The sequence below is a fragment of the Zingiber officinale genome, chromosome 6A (assembly GCF_018446385.1).
Source record: "Zingiber officinale cultivar Zhangliang chromosome 6A, Zo_v1.1, whole genome shotgun sequence".
In the NCBI taxonomy this organism is placed as follows: Eukaryota; Viridiplantae; Streptophyta; class Magnoliopsida; order Zingiberales; family Zingiberaceae; genus Zingiber; species Zingiber officinale.
The window spans coordinates 89060800-89076114 of NC_055997.1; the positions used below are offsets into that span (position 1 = coordinate 89060800).

A 15315-nucleotide genomic window follows, 5' to 3' on the forward strand; every position below is an offset into this window, starting at 1 on the left:
TTCTCTAGCGGTAGTTTGTTGCTGGGATTCTCTAGCGTCACTATTGCATGGGTTTGACGAATCTTACCAAATAATTATTGACGAATCTTACCCAAATAATTAATTCTTGGTTCATAACTCATAAGGGTGACACTAGAAAATCCAAACAATTCTGATTTTCAAAGACCTAAATAATTTATATATTATTATATTACACACGTAACGCATGTGCACATCGACATCCAAATATGTGTAATTCATTTATTAAAGTTGGCGTCAACATCGAAGTCGGCATCAGCGTCGATGTCGATATCGAAGTCATTAAAGTAGGCGTCGAAGTCAGCATCGGAGTCGAACGGTGCGAGTCGAGCAATGCGATTATTTTTTATCGCGACGCAGAAAAATATTTAAAATAATGATTTTAAAAATTAATATAATAAAATAAAAATAAAATTGAAACATTATTTTTTTTTAATTCTGCTCACCTTTCCTTACACTCCAAATCGAGATATAAAAAATTCTTTCATTTTGGCTATAAGAAAAGTTAAAGTTTAATCCTTTTTATCTTTCCTTTTCTTTACTTAGCTCACTTTCTCTCAAATAGATTTATAAATTTCCTTTCTCCCTCTTTACCCTTCCCTCACTTCCTCCCAAACCGTTGTAAGTCTAATTCGTTCATTGTTTTAATTGGCAAGGCCGATTAATTACGAAGATAATTGATTCCATCAACGGTCTATTCAAATAAATTCATGAAATTGAGAATTCATCTATCATAATTAAAAAGGCACATTGCTGTCTCGGGACAATTACCTAATTACCTAATAGTTAGGTCTTCCAATCAATAACTAAGGAATTTAAGTAGATTTTTGCTCATTTAAAGAAAACACATTTTGTCTCAGTTAATAAATAACTTGTACACTTAGTTAACTTATTAGAACATAACAAATTTAACTTGAATTTTTTATAATATCAAAATTCAGATTTAATTTTGATATATCACCAACATCAGCTAGAAATACATTGGATACTAATTGGGGTTGGTCTTTAAAGATCAGTACCACCATAGTGTTAGTTGGTGTTGGTTTCAAATCAACACCAACGTGATGCTAGCTAGTGTTGGTTTCAAACCGACACAAATGTGATGATGATTGGTGTTGATTTCAAATCAGTATTAGTGTTAATTTTTAAAAACTAATATTAACATAGTGCTAATTTGAAATCAACATTGGTGCTGACTAGTATTGGTTTCAAATCAATATTAGTATTGATATTTAAAAATCAATACTAATGTGATATTGATTGATGTTAATTTTAAACTAATATTTATGTTGACAGGTGCTAACTTTAAATCAACAATATTGTGGTTGATCTTTAAAAATTAATATTATTTTATTATCTTTTATATATATATATATATATATATATAAATTTTTCCCATATTCACTTTTCTCTTCAAAAGTGGTCCCTGGCACTTGGCAGTGCAAAATGATCAGAGCTTGCTCGTCAACATTTTAAATTCGAATCAAACTCCATTTAATTTTACATAATTTTAATTTAACCAGAACAAACTTTGAGTCAAACTAAGTCGTTCAAAAATATTTATTATAATTTATCTTAAAGTTTCTTTCAGACATTTAAGTAACCATTAATGTGATTCATTCCACTATTTTTATTATTTTTAATACGATTTGAATATGAGCCTTTTATTCCCATAAAAAATATTTTTTTATTAGCTCATTAACTGAATTTATTTACGGATCAGAATTTATTGATATTAAATAAATATAATATTTACATTATGTTGGGATGGAGTGACTAAAAGTTCATAAATAAAAAGAAAAAGAAAAGAGTTAGAGGAAAAGTAAAATATTTAGGGTGCGTTTGGTACGCGCATTTTTCATTTTTATTTTCTAAAAAACGTGTGTTTTTTAGAAAACAGAAAATGACTTTTTGTCATTCTCCGTTTTTCTAGAAAACGTTAGTTATTTTTTTAGAAAATAAGCACGAAAATCGTAAATTAAACATCATTTTTCAGAAAACGCGCGTTTTCCAGAAAATGAAAATGGAAAACGCACGTACCAAACGCACCCTTATATTTTCTTTATTTGAGAAAGATGAAAAGTTCATTAATGTATTTGGGAGGAAAGTAAAGATAATAAATGTTAAATATATAAAATTATAAAATTATCCTCACTTTTAATAAAAAAGTTATGCATTCAAAAATTTAGTGCATCTTACCTACATTTATTGGTTAAGACTTACACTTTCAAACATTTATAGCTTATTTGATAAAGTCGACGTTCGACATTGAAATTAGCAACAGCGTCCAAGTCAAAGTCGGTGTTAATGTCGAAGTCGGCGTCAGTTTCGAAGTCGATGTCAGCATCGGCATCGACATCCAAGTCAACATTAAAGTAGGCGTCGAAGTCGATGTCGACATCAAAGTCGATGTCGACATCAACGTTGACGTAGTGCGAGAGTCAGACAGTACGAGTATTTTTTTGTCACGACGCAAAGAATATTTAAAATAATAATTTTTAAAATTAATATAATAAAGTATAAATAAAATTAAAACATAAAATTTTTTAAATTCCCCTGGCCTTTTCTTAAATCCCAAATTGAGATATAAAAAACTCTTTCTTTACCCTTCTCTCGCACTGCACTACGAGTCAAGCAGTGAGAGTTGAACCGTGCGAGTATTTCATAGATAAAAAAAATTAAAATTTATTCTTACTTATCTTTTATTTCGTAGCTCACTTTCTCTTAAACAGGCTTGAAAATTTTCCTTCTATCTAAACCCTTACCTCCTTTCCCTCCCCTGCTCCCGAACCGTGCGTTGTAAGTCTAATTCGTTCATTGTTTTAATTGGCAAGGCCGATTAATTACGAAGGTAATTGATTCCATCAACGGTCTATTCAAATAAATTCATGAAATTGAGAATTCATCTATCACAATTAGGAAGGCACATTGCTCTCTCGGGACAATTACCTAATTACCTAATATTTAGGTCTTCCAATCAATAACTAAGGAATCTAAGTAATTTTCCCTCATTCAAAAAAACACACTTGGTCACGGCACGCCAGCAATCAAATTCAATCAATTTGATACCCGTGCGGCGCTGCTTCAATCCAATCCATTTTAATAAACGCACTCTAACTCTATACGACTAATTACAGCCGCCCTGTCAACCATGGTCTCCTTCTTCCTCCTCGTCCTCGCCGTGATCTTGCCGGCGGCGGCCGCAGCAGCAGCGGCCTTCTACCTCCTCGATCCCCTCCCGTGGAGTCGCAAGAGGAAGCCCAATTACCCGCCCGTGGTCGGCACAATCCTCCACCAGTTCCTCAACCTCAACCGCTTATTGGAGTTCCAAACCGACCTCTCCCGCAAGCACTCAACGTTCCGGACTCTCGCCCCCTTCTGCAACTACGTCTACACGGTCGACCCCGCCAACATCGAGTACATCCTCAAGACCAATTTCGCCAACTACGGCAAGGTAGTCGCGTTCCCGCCCCCTTTCCGTATCCTGTTTGTTACCCGGCATGATTCGAGTGCGCGATGTCGATTTTTGCTATCCAGGGCAGTGTCAACTACGATTGCATGAGTGACTTGCTTGGGGATGGGATCTTCGCCGTGGACGGCGAGAAGTGGTCTCGCCAGCGAAAGATCTCCAGCCACGAGTTCTCCACCAAGGTGTTGAGGAATTACAGCAGCGCGGTGTTCAGAACCAACGCCGTTAGGCTCGCTAGGGTTATCTCAGACGCGGCCAGATCCAATGAGGTGATCGAGATCCAAGTGAGCCCTAGTTCTACTTATTGTCTTCTTGAGCTTATTGCGAATGGGGCTTTCTCATTCACATCTTCGATTTTCAGGATTTGTTCATGAAGTGCACACTGGATTCCATATTCAAAATAGGGTTTGGGGTGGAACTGAACACGCTGTCCGGATCAAGCAGAGAAGGGAGGGCTTTCGCGAAGGCCTTCGATGATTCGAGTGCTCAAGTGCTTGTGCGCTACTTTGATGTGCTCTGGAAATTCAAGAGGTTTCTGAATGTAGGCTCCGAAGCCCAAATGAAGAAGAACCTCAAAGTCATCGACGATTTCGTCTACAAACTGATCGATGCAAAGATTCAACAGAAGTCTAAACATGGTGTTGAATTTGTATGTCAGCAGCTGATGTTAACATCTTGGTTCTATTGTCTCCTTCTACATGTTGACTCTTTGGTTTTTGGCAGATGGAGAAGGAAGATATCTTGTCTAGGTTCCTAGTTGAAAGAGAGAAGAATCCTGACGAGATGACCTACAAGTACCTGAGAGACATTGTGCTGAACTTTGTGATCGCCGGCCGAGACACGACCGCAGGGACGCTTTCGTGGTTCTTCTACATGCTTTGCAAGCATCCTGAGATACAAGAAAAAGTGGCACAAGAGGTGAAAGAAGCAACCAAGATAAAAGGTGAGGCAACCATGGATGAATTTGCCAAATGCCTGAGTGAAGAAGCCATCAACAGTATGCACTACCTACATGCTACACTGACTGAGACTCTCCGGCTATACCCTGCTGTTCCGGTGGTTAGTCGTCCTCCTCCTCCTCGGATGATATATCTTTGTATTGATTTTGCATAGATTAGGCAACCAAATAGCATGATATCTAATGGATGCCATTATTTACAATTCAGTAGTGGTACAAGAAGAGATATAGAAATGACTATCTCAAAATCTTTGGTATCAATAGCATGGTAAAGATTTGATTGCATCATCCATAGAACTTCTAGGACAGTACGAAATTAGCTTAGAATTTTGAATAATTCTCTGAGTTGGCAAACTTATGTTTCAATCAGGATGTCAAGTATTGCTTCTCAGATGATACACTTCCAGATGGATTTGATGTGAAGAAAGGCGACATGGTAAACTATCAGCCATACCCCATGGGAAGATTGAAATCCTTATGGGGTGAAGATGCAGAAGAGTTCAGTCCAGAGAGATGGCTCGACAACGATGGACTTTTTGTGCCGGAAAGTCCCTTCAAGTTCACTGCTTTCCAGGTGAGCAAAACCAATAAAAATATCAAGATGTTAACTCTCAACAAGTTGATCAGAAGATGATCTTCTGCTTACTCTTGGTGGTTTTTATAGGCCGGCCCTCGAATTTGTCTGGGGAGGGATTTCGCATACAGGCAGATGAAGATCATTGCCGCGACACTTCTGTTCGCTTGTAAATTCAAGCTGTGGGATGAGAAGAAAGCTGTCAAACATAGGGTCATGCTCACCCTTCATGTTGATGAAGGCTTGTTTCTTTCTGCACTGGTTAGGTGATGCAAAAATTAAAAGTGTGAATTGTGATAAATTAGGGAGGAAAAACTAGTCTAGCTATGCATCCAGCTGAAGTATAGAAATAATAATAACGGCAGCTTCATAGGTGCAAATGATTACCCAGACCTCATGTAATGTATTTTGATCAGTAAATTATTCCAAATAGTCGAATCATTGTGTAAAAGAATTACTCTCGGACATGATGCACATGCCCTTTGAAATCTTGTCACACTTTCTCATTCCTTTACCTTAATATTTACTAAAGTAAAAAAAAATATATATAAAAAATATCAGTCAAGATTGATTATATAAACATTTTAACATTACCTAACTGAAATATATACGTACTTGTTTGTGTTTGTAATATCATAAACATGTTCCTTAAAATTTTATCTAAATAAATATAATCTTTAACTCTTTTTCATTTCTTATTTTGTCCGACAAATTCATCTTAACATTTTCATATAGTCAAGTGCTCAAACCATAATCCAATAATTAGCTCCATAAAACCTAACATTTTCCTTTAAGTCTCCATATAACATAACACTTTCCTTTAAATCGTACTATGAAAAATATAAAATATATATATATATATTTTAAAAAAAGTAAAATATAAAATGATGGTCCAACATAAATAAATAAATAAATAATGGTACATGAACCTATGCTCCATGTATATAACCCAAAAAAAAACAGTAAAAGCTCAGCCACATAAATTTAACTAATCAGATTGAGGGGGAAGAGATAATACTTGAGATACAAGTCTTGCAAATTGTCGGTTATTTACAAACAACTTTCCAGATAGTTTCTTACGGCTTAAGAAAACAACAAAAACAATTAAGAGAAAAAATACAACTCCTGTAAACGGGATTATGTACCATAATAAAGTTCAACTTTTCTTTCTCCAGCATATGCATGAACAATGAGGCCCTTACAAAAGAGGGAATAAATGAGATACAAAAAACTATAGGTCTCATTGACGCAAGGGCAATCCATTGTTTATCCAAATAGGAGAATGTCGTATAGCTTCTCGGGTACAAAGGTAATTTCTGATCAGCGCGAATATCAACCATAGTTGCCTTCTTGGACCTGTAGAACAAATACCAGTATACTCAAGTAAGCATCTGCAATTCTGCAAATTTTGAGAAATAGTTCATACTTCAGATACCCAAATGATAGTGCCTAGATATCTGCACACGTAAACCTCAATGGCTGGTCCATGGCCTTCGACGCATCCATGCACAATCATGGAGTTGGGCGAAAAGCTAATTGAACTTTGAGACTCAAGATTAGCTATGAAAAATTGTTGTCTTATAGTGATGTATTTACATTGTCTTAGTTTATCCATTGGAAGGCTCCTTGAAGGTTTAATTGCTTAAATGGTATAAGTCGATGTGAATGGACAAGTTTGTGATCCATTTCACTAGTGCTTTATCATTGTGTTTCATTCTTTTATCCACCTTGTTCCTCCCTCTTGCATCCATCCATCCTACATCATATATATTAGTTATATACAATAACTAGAAAACTTAGCATTTCAATAGTTCTTGAATCTTTATAGTATTGCATTAATATTCAATGATGCATAAAAAACATATTTCAACTGAGAAAGAATAGAAGGGTGTTTAGTTGTTGACGAGAACTTGAGTATGAATCACCAACACATCTAATAGACATCCAAGCAGGAAAAGCCATTTCCTACTAGAATAATCCAATTTTAATTACCATTGCCATATAAAGAGGACAGAAATAAATAGTTCGTCACTTCATGAATCCATGTTGGTCTCTATTGGGCAAAAACCTCAATCGTAGATTTGAGTATCAACTTGTATTAGGTGATAAGAGGTAGTTTCATCGTTCCAGCAATATATCAGGACCAGTATGAGAATGACAAAGAATACTTAACATTTTAGCCTATGTAGTCTTAATATGAAACACTACTACTGATACGAAGTATGGTACGATTGATAAGGAGTTTGTAGATAGTATAGATGGATAGATGGATACAAGATTCAAAAAACAAGTACATAACCAAAAACATCTTACCTATCAAACATGCATGGTAAAATTAAAAAGAATTTATAAAGAGATTAATTAATCAAAAAGTCTTAATTTGCATGCTATTAAATTAAAGAAACTATATGAACTTATACGTAATATAGCACGTCTAAGTTTCAAATCTTAATCTCTTCAGAACTGTAACTTCAAAAATGAGGATTCTCAAATATTTTTTAGAAAACTATCGATGAAGGAAAAGATATGGCATACCATCTTTCGTTTTTCTTTATCAATGTACAATTCAACCCGAACAAGCTTTTTTATGGAAATGTCCAGGTAGATTAGCATGCATCACGAGTTGACAATCAGGTAGTGTTAAAAAACTATTGACCCTTAAAAGTCCATTGTATAATCTTAATGAATTAAATTATAGACAGATGAGTATTTATAAAAGAGCTGGATTGTAAGTTCAGCACAACCAGACAAACTAAGACCCTTATGTGTGCAACATGAGTCAACACCATTATAGTATCAACTTGAATTGGGACCAATACCAAAACTGAAATCGAGGTCATAAACAATACCAAAGTTGACACCGATATGGTCATCAATATCAGTTGTACCAATTGAGTAATATCAAAAATGGAAAATAATGCTAGGTTAAATTAGCAAATAATATGAAATTATTATCAAGTTCACATTACTAAAATGTAACATCATATTGTATAATCTAGTGGACATATGACTAATAGTACCTAAAGTACTAGAGTCAAAAAACAATAACTTAACTTAATTAAACAATTATTAACATTAAGTTTTTAAATAATAATAGAGGTTTTGTCCTTCTGAACCAGAGATTGATGAGATGCTTGATCTACTTGGTGGGAGACTACGTGGAGCAAGTTCATTATGTTGATCTCGCAACAAAACTTAGGCAGCAAATAGGTAAGAAATGTAAGGTAGAAGTCATAAGAACAACTAGGACTCTATCTCCTCCACTATGCCTCTGATAGCATTCAAGATAAGACCAAGAAAGAGTTGGGTGATCATAGTCCAAACCAAGGTTGGTTCTATTAATCCAACCTAAAGACTCGAAATTTTCTCCCCAACCACTAGTTTTTCCCACGATTAGAGAACTTATACAAGTAGCATTTGAGAATTCCAGTATCTTAAGTGGCAGGATCTCATGCAGACAACTTGTCAGCCAGAGAAGATGTCAATTAATCAACATGTCCTTTAAACCTTTGTCTAATCTAACTGTTACACTAGTTCTCAGAATCTTATATTTTTTTATTCAGACCCAATGTCTTTAAGACCTCTCTAATTCACCTAGCAGCAAAAATACACTGCCAACAGCCACCTAAAGTTCTTATTTCTTAATTGTTTAATTGGGCTTTTGAGCTCATTTCCTCTCTTTTTTGTCCAAGAGCAAGTTTTAAGTTTATTGAGTAGTCTTGAAACCTCCAAGCAAGCTTTGACCTAGAGGACTTCAAAAGATATCCAACTTGATCAACACATAATACAAGCTATCCATGGAGAGAAGAAGTCGTTAAGTATTGCAGACCTATCTCCTTATCTTTTTTTTGTAATTTGGATGAGTTTTGAGGTTGGTTCCTCTTTGTTTAGAATCATTGCAAGTTTATATGTCTGCTTCATAGGGTGAACAAGAGTTAAGGTATGATTGCAGATCATTTAGTACTTGTTTGAACCACTACTGTTAATGGGCCTTTTATTAGGAGGGTTTTGCAAGAATAGAATTAATGCATTGTGAAGCTTGCCAAAGGTTGCTGACAGTCCAACACTTTCATAGAGCTCAAGGAACAACAGTATGTGGGTACCATTGAAAAAGGTGTCAACAAGGGGTTACTCACAATAAAATAATTTGAAATCTTTAAAAAAATTACAAAAAGTGCCAATAACTTAAAACATTTCATAGTTGTAAGCAAAAGTACTTGAGAAAATAGTTGATCTGTAAAATCTTAAACAAGGGGGCATAGGTAAAGAGTTTGCTCATGTAAGGAACCTCTAATCCTAGTGCTTGCAGAGTGATTAGCTTTCCTACTTGCTTATACATGTGCAATTGTAGCTAAAGATTAGAATGCTTATAACTGTCATTTGGAAAACCCTTTAACTTATCCTTGTCCTTAGTATAAACATCCAATCAAGAATTTTGAACTTTGGTACAAGCTTATAATAGTTATGTTGTCATATATTAGTAAAACGTTCTTTGGATAATCGGCTCATTCACATACTTGTTTGATTGTTTAGTACCTAAGAACATTTATCATTAATGTGAACTTGGGAGGATACCACAATAGCAAGTACATGATGTGATTTAAAAGTAGGGTTAAGATAGGTTAAAACTAGAAAGTTTAAATTAAAAGGTTTAGATTAGAAAGCCTTAAACTGTCAAAATTTGTTAATTAAGCTTTTAAAAAATATATCATATTTGACAGTAAAATAGATTTTGTTATTAGGAAAATTAGTTAAGTAGATTATGCCCTTTTAATTATTTTAGAACCGAATTTAGATTCAATTCAAAAATCAAAATAGTTAATGAAAAAATCATTTTGGCTTAGCTGGAGCATAGTTATAAAAACTGACTGAAAAGCTAGAAAAGCCCTGAGTCATTAGATTGATAGTCGAACTAGTGGATTAATTGGCCTGGTTGCAACCTCTAGACCAGGAATATGAATGATATAAAGTTATAAACATATTTGCCAACTTACATATCCCATCTACTGTACATATTTTTGGGTCTAGATCTGACAAACAATCAGTGCAGAAACTGTAGCACTGCCAAGGCAGGTATAGATATTTTTCACATACTAGGCAATCCAGATATATTCTGTATACCCCGGTTAACTTGTTTTTTCTTACCATGCGTCATGTCACATAGAAACAAAGAAGTCAGCTATGTATATCGATGAAACACATTTGCATTAGAAAATGGCTTCAATTTTTGCTCTAAGATAAGGTTATCAGGATTATGAATCTATGATCCCACTTGGGGGAGAGATTTATGTTATGTTTACTATGAAGTAATTGAGAGGAAAAGAAAGGAATTCGTGAAGTTTGAGATTCATCCCGTTATTTACCTTGTCAAAATTTGGGAGGCAAGACGAAAGAATTTGATTCTGTATTTCTGTGGAATCAAATTTGGGCAAAATAACATCTGAGGAATAGCAGGAAGAAGCAAATTCCTAACTTGGAATCCAATCAAAAAGTTTGCATTGCCCTCCTTTTACAGATTCCAAATAACGGTGAGGAGGTCAGACAAGCATTTGCTTAGACAACGAGCTCAAATAGGGGAGGTCGAGCAACGGTTACAGCTTAGGCGACAAACAGCATTAGAACTTAAGGTTGGCTTCAGAGCTTGATCGGTAGCAAGAGTTGTTGGAGCTTGAGCGATGAATGAAATCAAAGCTTTGGTGGCAAGCGATGTGGACAAGCATCTGAGATCATGTAGTGGAAGTTGTTGGAATTCATATGGTGAATGATGTCAAAGTTCATACAATGTGTGAAGCTCACAGGGCGAGTGGATTTGTGTAGTGTCAAAGATCAAACAATAAGCGAGGAGAGCTTAGAGACCGACGAATTGAGTAGAGGGTAAGCTCAAGGAATACTATTCAAGAGACAACGACAGACACGTTTTGTGAGTGAGCTTGTGTGCTTGCGAAAGGCGAGGAAGAAAAGGGTGAATTTATAATTTCCCCTCTTCTTTCATCTTAAACAAAGTGTTGAGCAATTTATTCCTTTTTTCTCCCCTTATCCTCTGCTTTATTTTCTTTTAGTGTTAAGCAACCACAACATTAAGGCTCAAATTATAGAATCACATTGCAGAATTATAAATATTTAAAACTGTTCGAAAATTTTAAATTTATCATAAGAATTAACTTCTAAATTTAGAATTATAATGTGTGCTAAATTTTGATATATGGTATCTGATGTGGCGGACATTGGAGCCCAATCCGGGGCAAAGGTCAGGACAAGAATCAAGTTGCTTGGTCAAAAGTCAAGTCAGGTGTAAGTTGTATAAATTGGATCGGGTCATAAACATAACCAGCATTCGACTCTCTCAGATCAGTCTCCCGACTCCCTTAGACTCCTAATCAATCCCCCGACTCCCTCAGATCAATCACCTGACTCCTTCAAGTAGGACTTGCATCTTACGTTGCTCATTGAGCCGCTGCCCTCGGCAGACGTGAATAACGTAGCCGTGCTCTCCCAAGAGATGTGGGCAACGTAGACGTTTATCCCGGAGAACATGGGTAATGTAGTCGTTTCTCCCGGAGGACGTGGGCAGCGTAAACATTCATCTCAAAGCATGTAGGGAATGGGAAAGCACAGTTGCGGCTCTATAAAAGGTCGTCCGCTCCCGCGGACACAGGTATGCACACAGCCATCTGGACTCCTATACTACACCACTTTCATCTTCTCTTAGCCCCTGTGCTAACTTGAGCAGGAGTGACTACGTCAAGTCCAACCTCGATACTCATTCTAACTTCTTGCTAAGTGTGTGTAGGATCTCCATGTGGCCCCCTCACCATCGTGTCACCCGCAATCTTTTCCGCGACAGTTGCTCTCCGTTGACTCACCAGAACATGGTCTCAAACAAGTACAGTATCATTGGTGACAATTTAAATTTATTGTTTTAATAACATTATTAATTTATTAATTAAAAAATATGATAAATGCAAGATAATTTGTAAAGTATGCATCTTTATATAGCAAGTAGAAATTTATTAAGATGAGTGATAATTATAGATTAATGACAATGACAAGACTAAATATGACTCTTCCAATTGGAAATTAAAAGAATATCATATAAAAGAAAATGTTATCCAATAACATGAAATGAAAAGGTAGAGGTTTACTAATATCAAGCTTTAAATGCAATGTGGTTGTAAATATATATTTGTTAAGTAAAGATTGTTAAATTCCAGATCCTACATGGGAACAATGAGGCAGCATAGATCAGGACATAGGTTCATAAAATCTTGACGTAACTGGATCCTACCTACTATCTCAATCATCTAAGCTAATTTGGATCCCAACATCATAAGATCCTAAGGTCTTCATGACATTACTGACTATCATTGTCCTCCTCAGTAAATTATGGTTTTCTTCATTTCATCTTAAACAATTGATTCTGTCCCTCTTGGAGGAAAAGCATCATGTTATAGGAGACAGTGTTTATTACTTTCTTTGGTTGTCGTAGTCTATCCTCTTGAACCACTTAGGAAATGTCTTTTTTCTACTCATATTCAAAAAACAAAAATCTGTAAAATAGTCTAGATTGAATGTCATTCTTAGGATTCTACACAACTGATATTGCATGGTTTTTATCCAATTACATCAAAATTAACACCAAGAGCATCCCAACAACTCTGTACTCTCATTAACCTAGGAGACGCTACATTCAAGTCAAATTCATATATGCACTGTGCCAAAGTTTGAGCATCTAAATCCGGCTATCACATCACATAATTTCCATGCCTTATGCAAAATTATCCATAACCAACATGACAACCCAATTTGTGTTTGTTGAAAAGATTTGATATGCCAACCTCGCAAACAAGCACTAAAAGAGAGCTATTATGAGAAACTTCAAAAATAGTCTTAAAGCAAACAAGTGAAATAATGCTGAGTGTTCTCATCTATTTCTTTACTGATTATGTACGTTAAAAATGTATATAAGAACTTACCAAAATATTTACCAACTTTGGACGCTGAGTGTCCTCGTCTATTTCCACCCTCAGTCCCATTTGAGCAATTTGAGGTGTGATGAGAGGCTCTTTCAACTCAAGTTGGGCAACTTCATACTGGTTGGCTACATTACCTTCCAGCAAGTTTCGTATGGTTAATGTGGCAATTTTCCTCATGTAAGGATAACTTTCATCCACAATGCACTGTTGCAGTAGCAGAGGGATTCCATCCTGCTTTCTAATCTCATCTTGAACATGCTTTCTTCCATGTAAATAATTGCAAATGATAGATACTACATCTTTCTGGAAACCTTGGTATGGGGCCAATTTTGAGCTTGACAAAGGCTGTATTTCTTGATTATCAGAAGTGATTGGGGGTTCGAGTTCCCGAAGAAATCTTAAAAGAAGCTCTATTAGATCTTCACATTGAAATAAGTCAGCAGGGTCCTCGGTGGATGTTGAACGTTGTTTACAAGAACATATGTCCCTCAGCATCAGGAGCAAGTACTGTAGGGCAGTGTTTGCATGACCAGTCTCAGCAACAGATTTTGTTAAGGAACTAGCAGTGGTAATAGTATAAGCTTCTATCAATATTTGAAGAACACCAAGTGCAAAATTCTTGGAAATGGGAAAAGAGAGCATGCCATCTAGTAGTGTTTCAAGAAGGAAGATTTGCTCTTTGGTGAAGTCAACACCACAACTTGCAATGCCAATGATATTAACCGAGCTTAAGCCCTGGAATACAAGGGTAAAATATGTTTCCTCGATGCAAACTTTACCTAGGAGCCAGTAGAAATACGCTTCTTTTTGAAGAACACAAACTGCAATTTAATGTAAAATGATGACAAAACTTCAATAACACAAACGCAACCTACAGAGCATTTCAGATTAAATTATAGAGAAGCAAAATATATATATAATCAAGTGACAAGGGGTCATAGAGTATAGGAAATTAAAATTACATGTGAAGCATAAAGCCTAAAATAAGGTTTAGGCAGAACGAATGTGGATCAAGCTAAGAAATTTGCCTTCTATTTAACACATTTACAATATTTGCCCGAAAACCACTAGAATGGAAATTTTCCGTTGCTGATATACGAGGACTAGGAATTCAAAGGCAAATCAAATAGAAAGAGGATATTGTTTTGTGCCAGACACTGTCAGGTTTCAAGATTAAGAAAATAGTATCATAGTCTGAGACTAGGGTTTAGAATGCCAACATATTTTAACTTCTGTGAAAAATATAAACATTGCAGCAAACAAACGGTAGAAACTGACCTCCGGACATGGTGATGACGATGTTCAAGAGAATAGGTAATCCCCTCTCCAGCTCGCAAAGTTCGCTCAGCCTCCGGCGATATTCCCCTGCAGTACAGCACGTGTTCAAGACCCCGCATAGGGCATCGCAGATGGCAGGGTCGCTCGACCTAGAAATCTCGCGGAACCAGACGGGGAAGAACCGAGCCCACACGGCGTCCATGTGCGCCTCGCCACCTGCAGCGACGCTTGCCAGGACCTGAAGCACTGTCCGGACGATTTCCATGCTGACCGACGGTTCACCGATGAGGGCGGAAGCGACCCGATCGAGGCCGCCAGCAGCGAGGAAGGCTTCCTGGTTGGCATGGTCGCAGTAGCAGAGGTTGCGGACGAGGTAAAGGCGGGGGAGGAGGAACGGCGAGGGGGATGAGGAAAGGCGGCGGAGAACTGCGGTGAGGGTTCCTTCGGCGTTGAGGCGGGCGCGGCCAGCGGCGGTCTGCGAAACTTGGAGAAGGTGCTCTAGGGTTTCGAGAGTGTCGCCCTCGTCTCCGAGGTGGGTCGCCATGCCGCTGAGGCTTCTCTATCGCTCGACGCTCTCCTCGGAGCCGAATGATTCGTCAAGGAAATGATTAAGAAAATGCGAGTTTTTATAGTCGAGAAGATGAGAGACTGCAGTGGGAGTCGTCGGCGCTGTTCGGGACGGGACGGGAAAAGGAAACGGCGTTTGACGGCCGGGATGAGAGAAAATTTCAGGGAAACGGATTTTGAGTTCTTGACATCTCTATTTTAATGTGCTGATTTGGCACATAAAGAGTTCTACAAAAACACCATTTAATTATATATAATAAAACTTTATGAATCGGAAAAAGGAGAATTGTCAAAATCACCCCAAGGCTTATCAAATTTGTAAAAGACCATGATTAAATAAGTATAAAATAATCTCTCCTTCGATTTAATTTTTTTTAATTTTAGTATTTTCCACGTGTACATTTTGAATGAAAATAAATGTCAACAGTCGAACATGCCTCTCTTTAATGTATAAATGAGCCAACTCGATCATAAATTA

General features: G+C 36.6%; 2 protein-coding genes across 4 annotated transcripts; one reads left to right on the forward strand and one right to left on the reverse strand.

Annotated features, from left to right (window-relative positions):
• Positions 1 to 3073: 3073 nt before the first annotated feature.
• Positions 3074 to 5457, forward strand: LOC121996857 (cytochrome P450 704C1-like). Its single transcript, XM_042550996.1, has 6 exons — positions 3074 to 3472; positions 3556 to 3771; positions 3849 to 4136; positions 4211 to 4546; positions 4816 to 5019; positions 5110 to 5457. Exons 1-6 carry the CDS (start codon positions 3170 to 3172, stop codon positions 5287 to 5289), a joined length of 1527 nt encoding a protein of 508 aa, XP_042406930.1. The 5' UTR covers positions 3074 to 3169; the 3' UTR covers positions 5290 to 5457.
• Positions 5458 to 6016: 559 nt separating this feature from the next.
• On the reverse strand, positions 6017 to 14965 carry LOC121996858. 3 transcript variants are annotated; one of them, XR_006116174.1, is made up of 4 exons: positions 14271 to 14965; positions 12993 to 13813; positions 6455 to 6775; positions 6017 to 6375 (listed from the first exon to the last, which is right to left on the reverse strand). XR_006116174.1 is itself a non-coding variant. In XM_042550997.1 (3 exons), the coding sequence occupies exons 1-3, from the start codon at positions 14812 to 14814 to the stop codon at positions 6352 to 6354; spliced, it is 1389 nt and encodes a 462-aa protein (XP_042406931.1). In that variant the 5' UTR covers positions 14815 to 14963; the 3' UTR covers positions 6017 to 6351. The 3 variants fall into 3 exon arrangements, 1 of the variants encoding a protein (XP_042406931.1); XR_006116173.1 differs by having other exon boundaries at positions 6446 to 6775; XM_042550997.1 differs by lacking the exon at positions 6455 to 6775 and having other exon boundaries at positions 14271 to 14963.
• Positions 14966 to 15315: the final 350 nt, after the last annotated feature.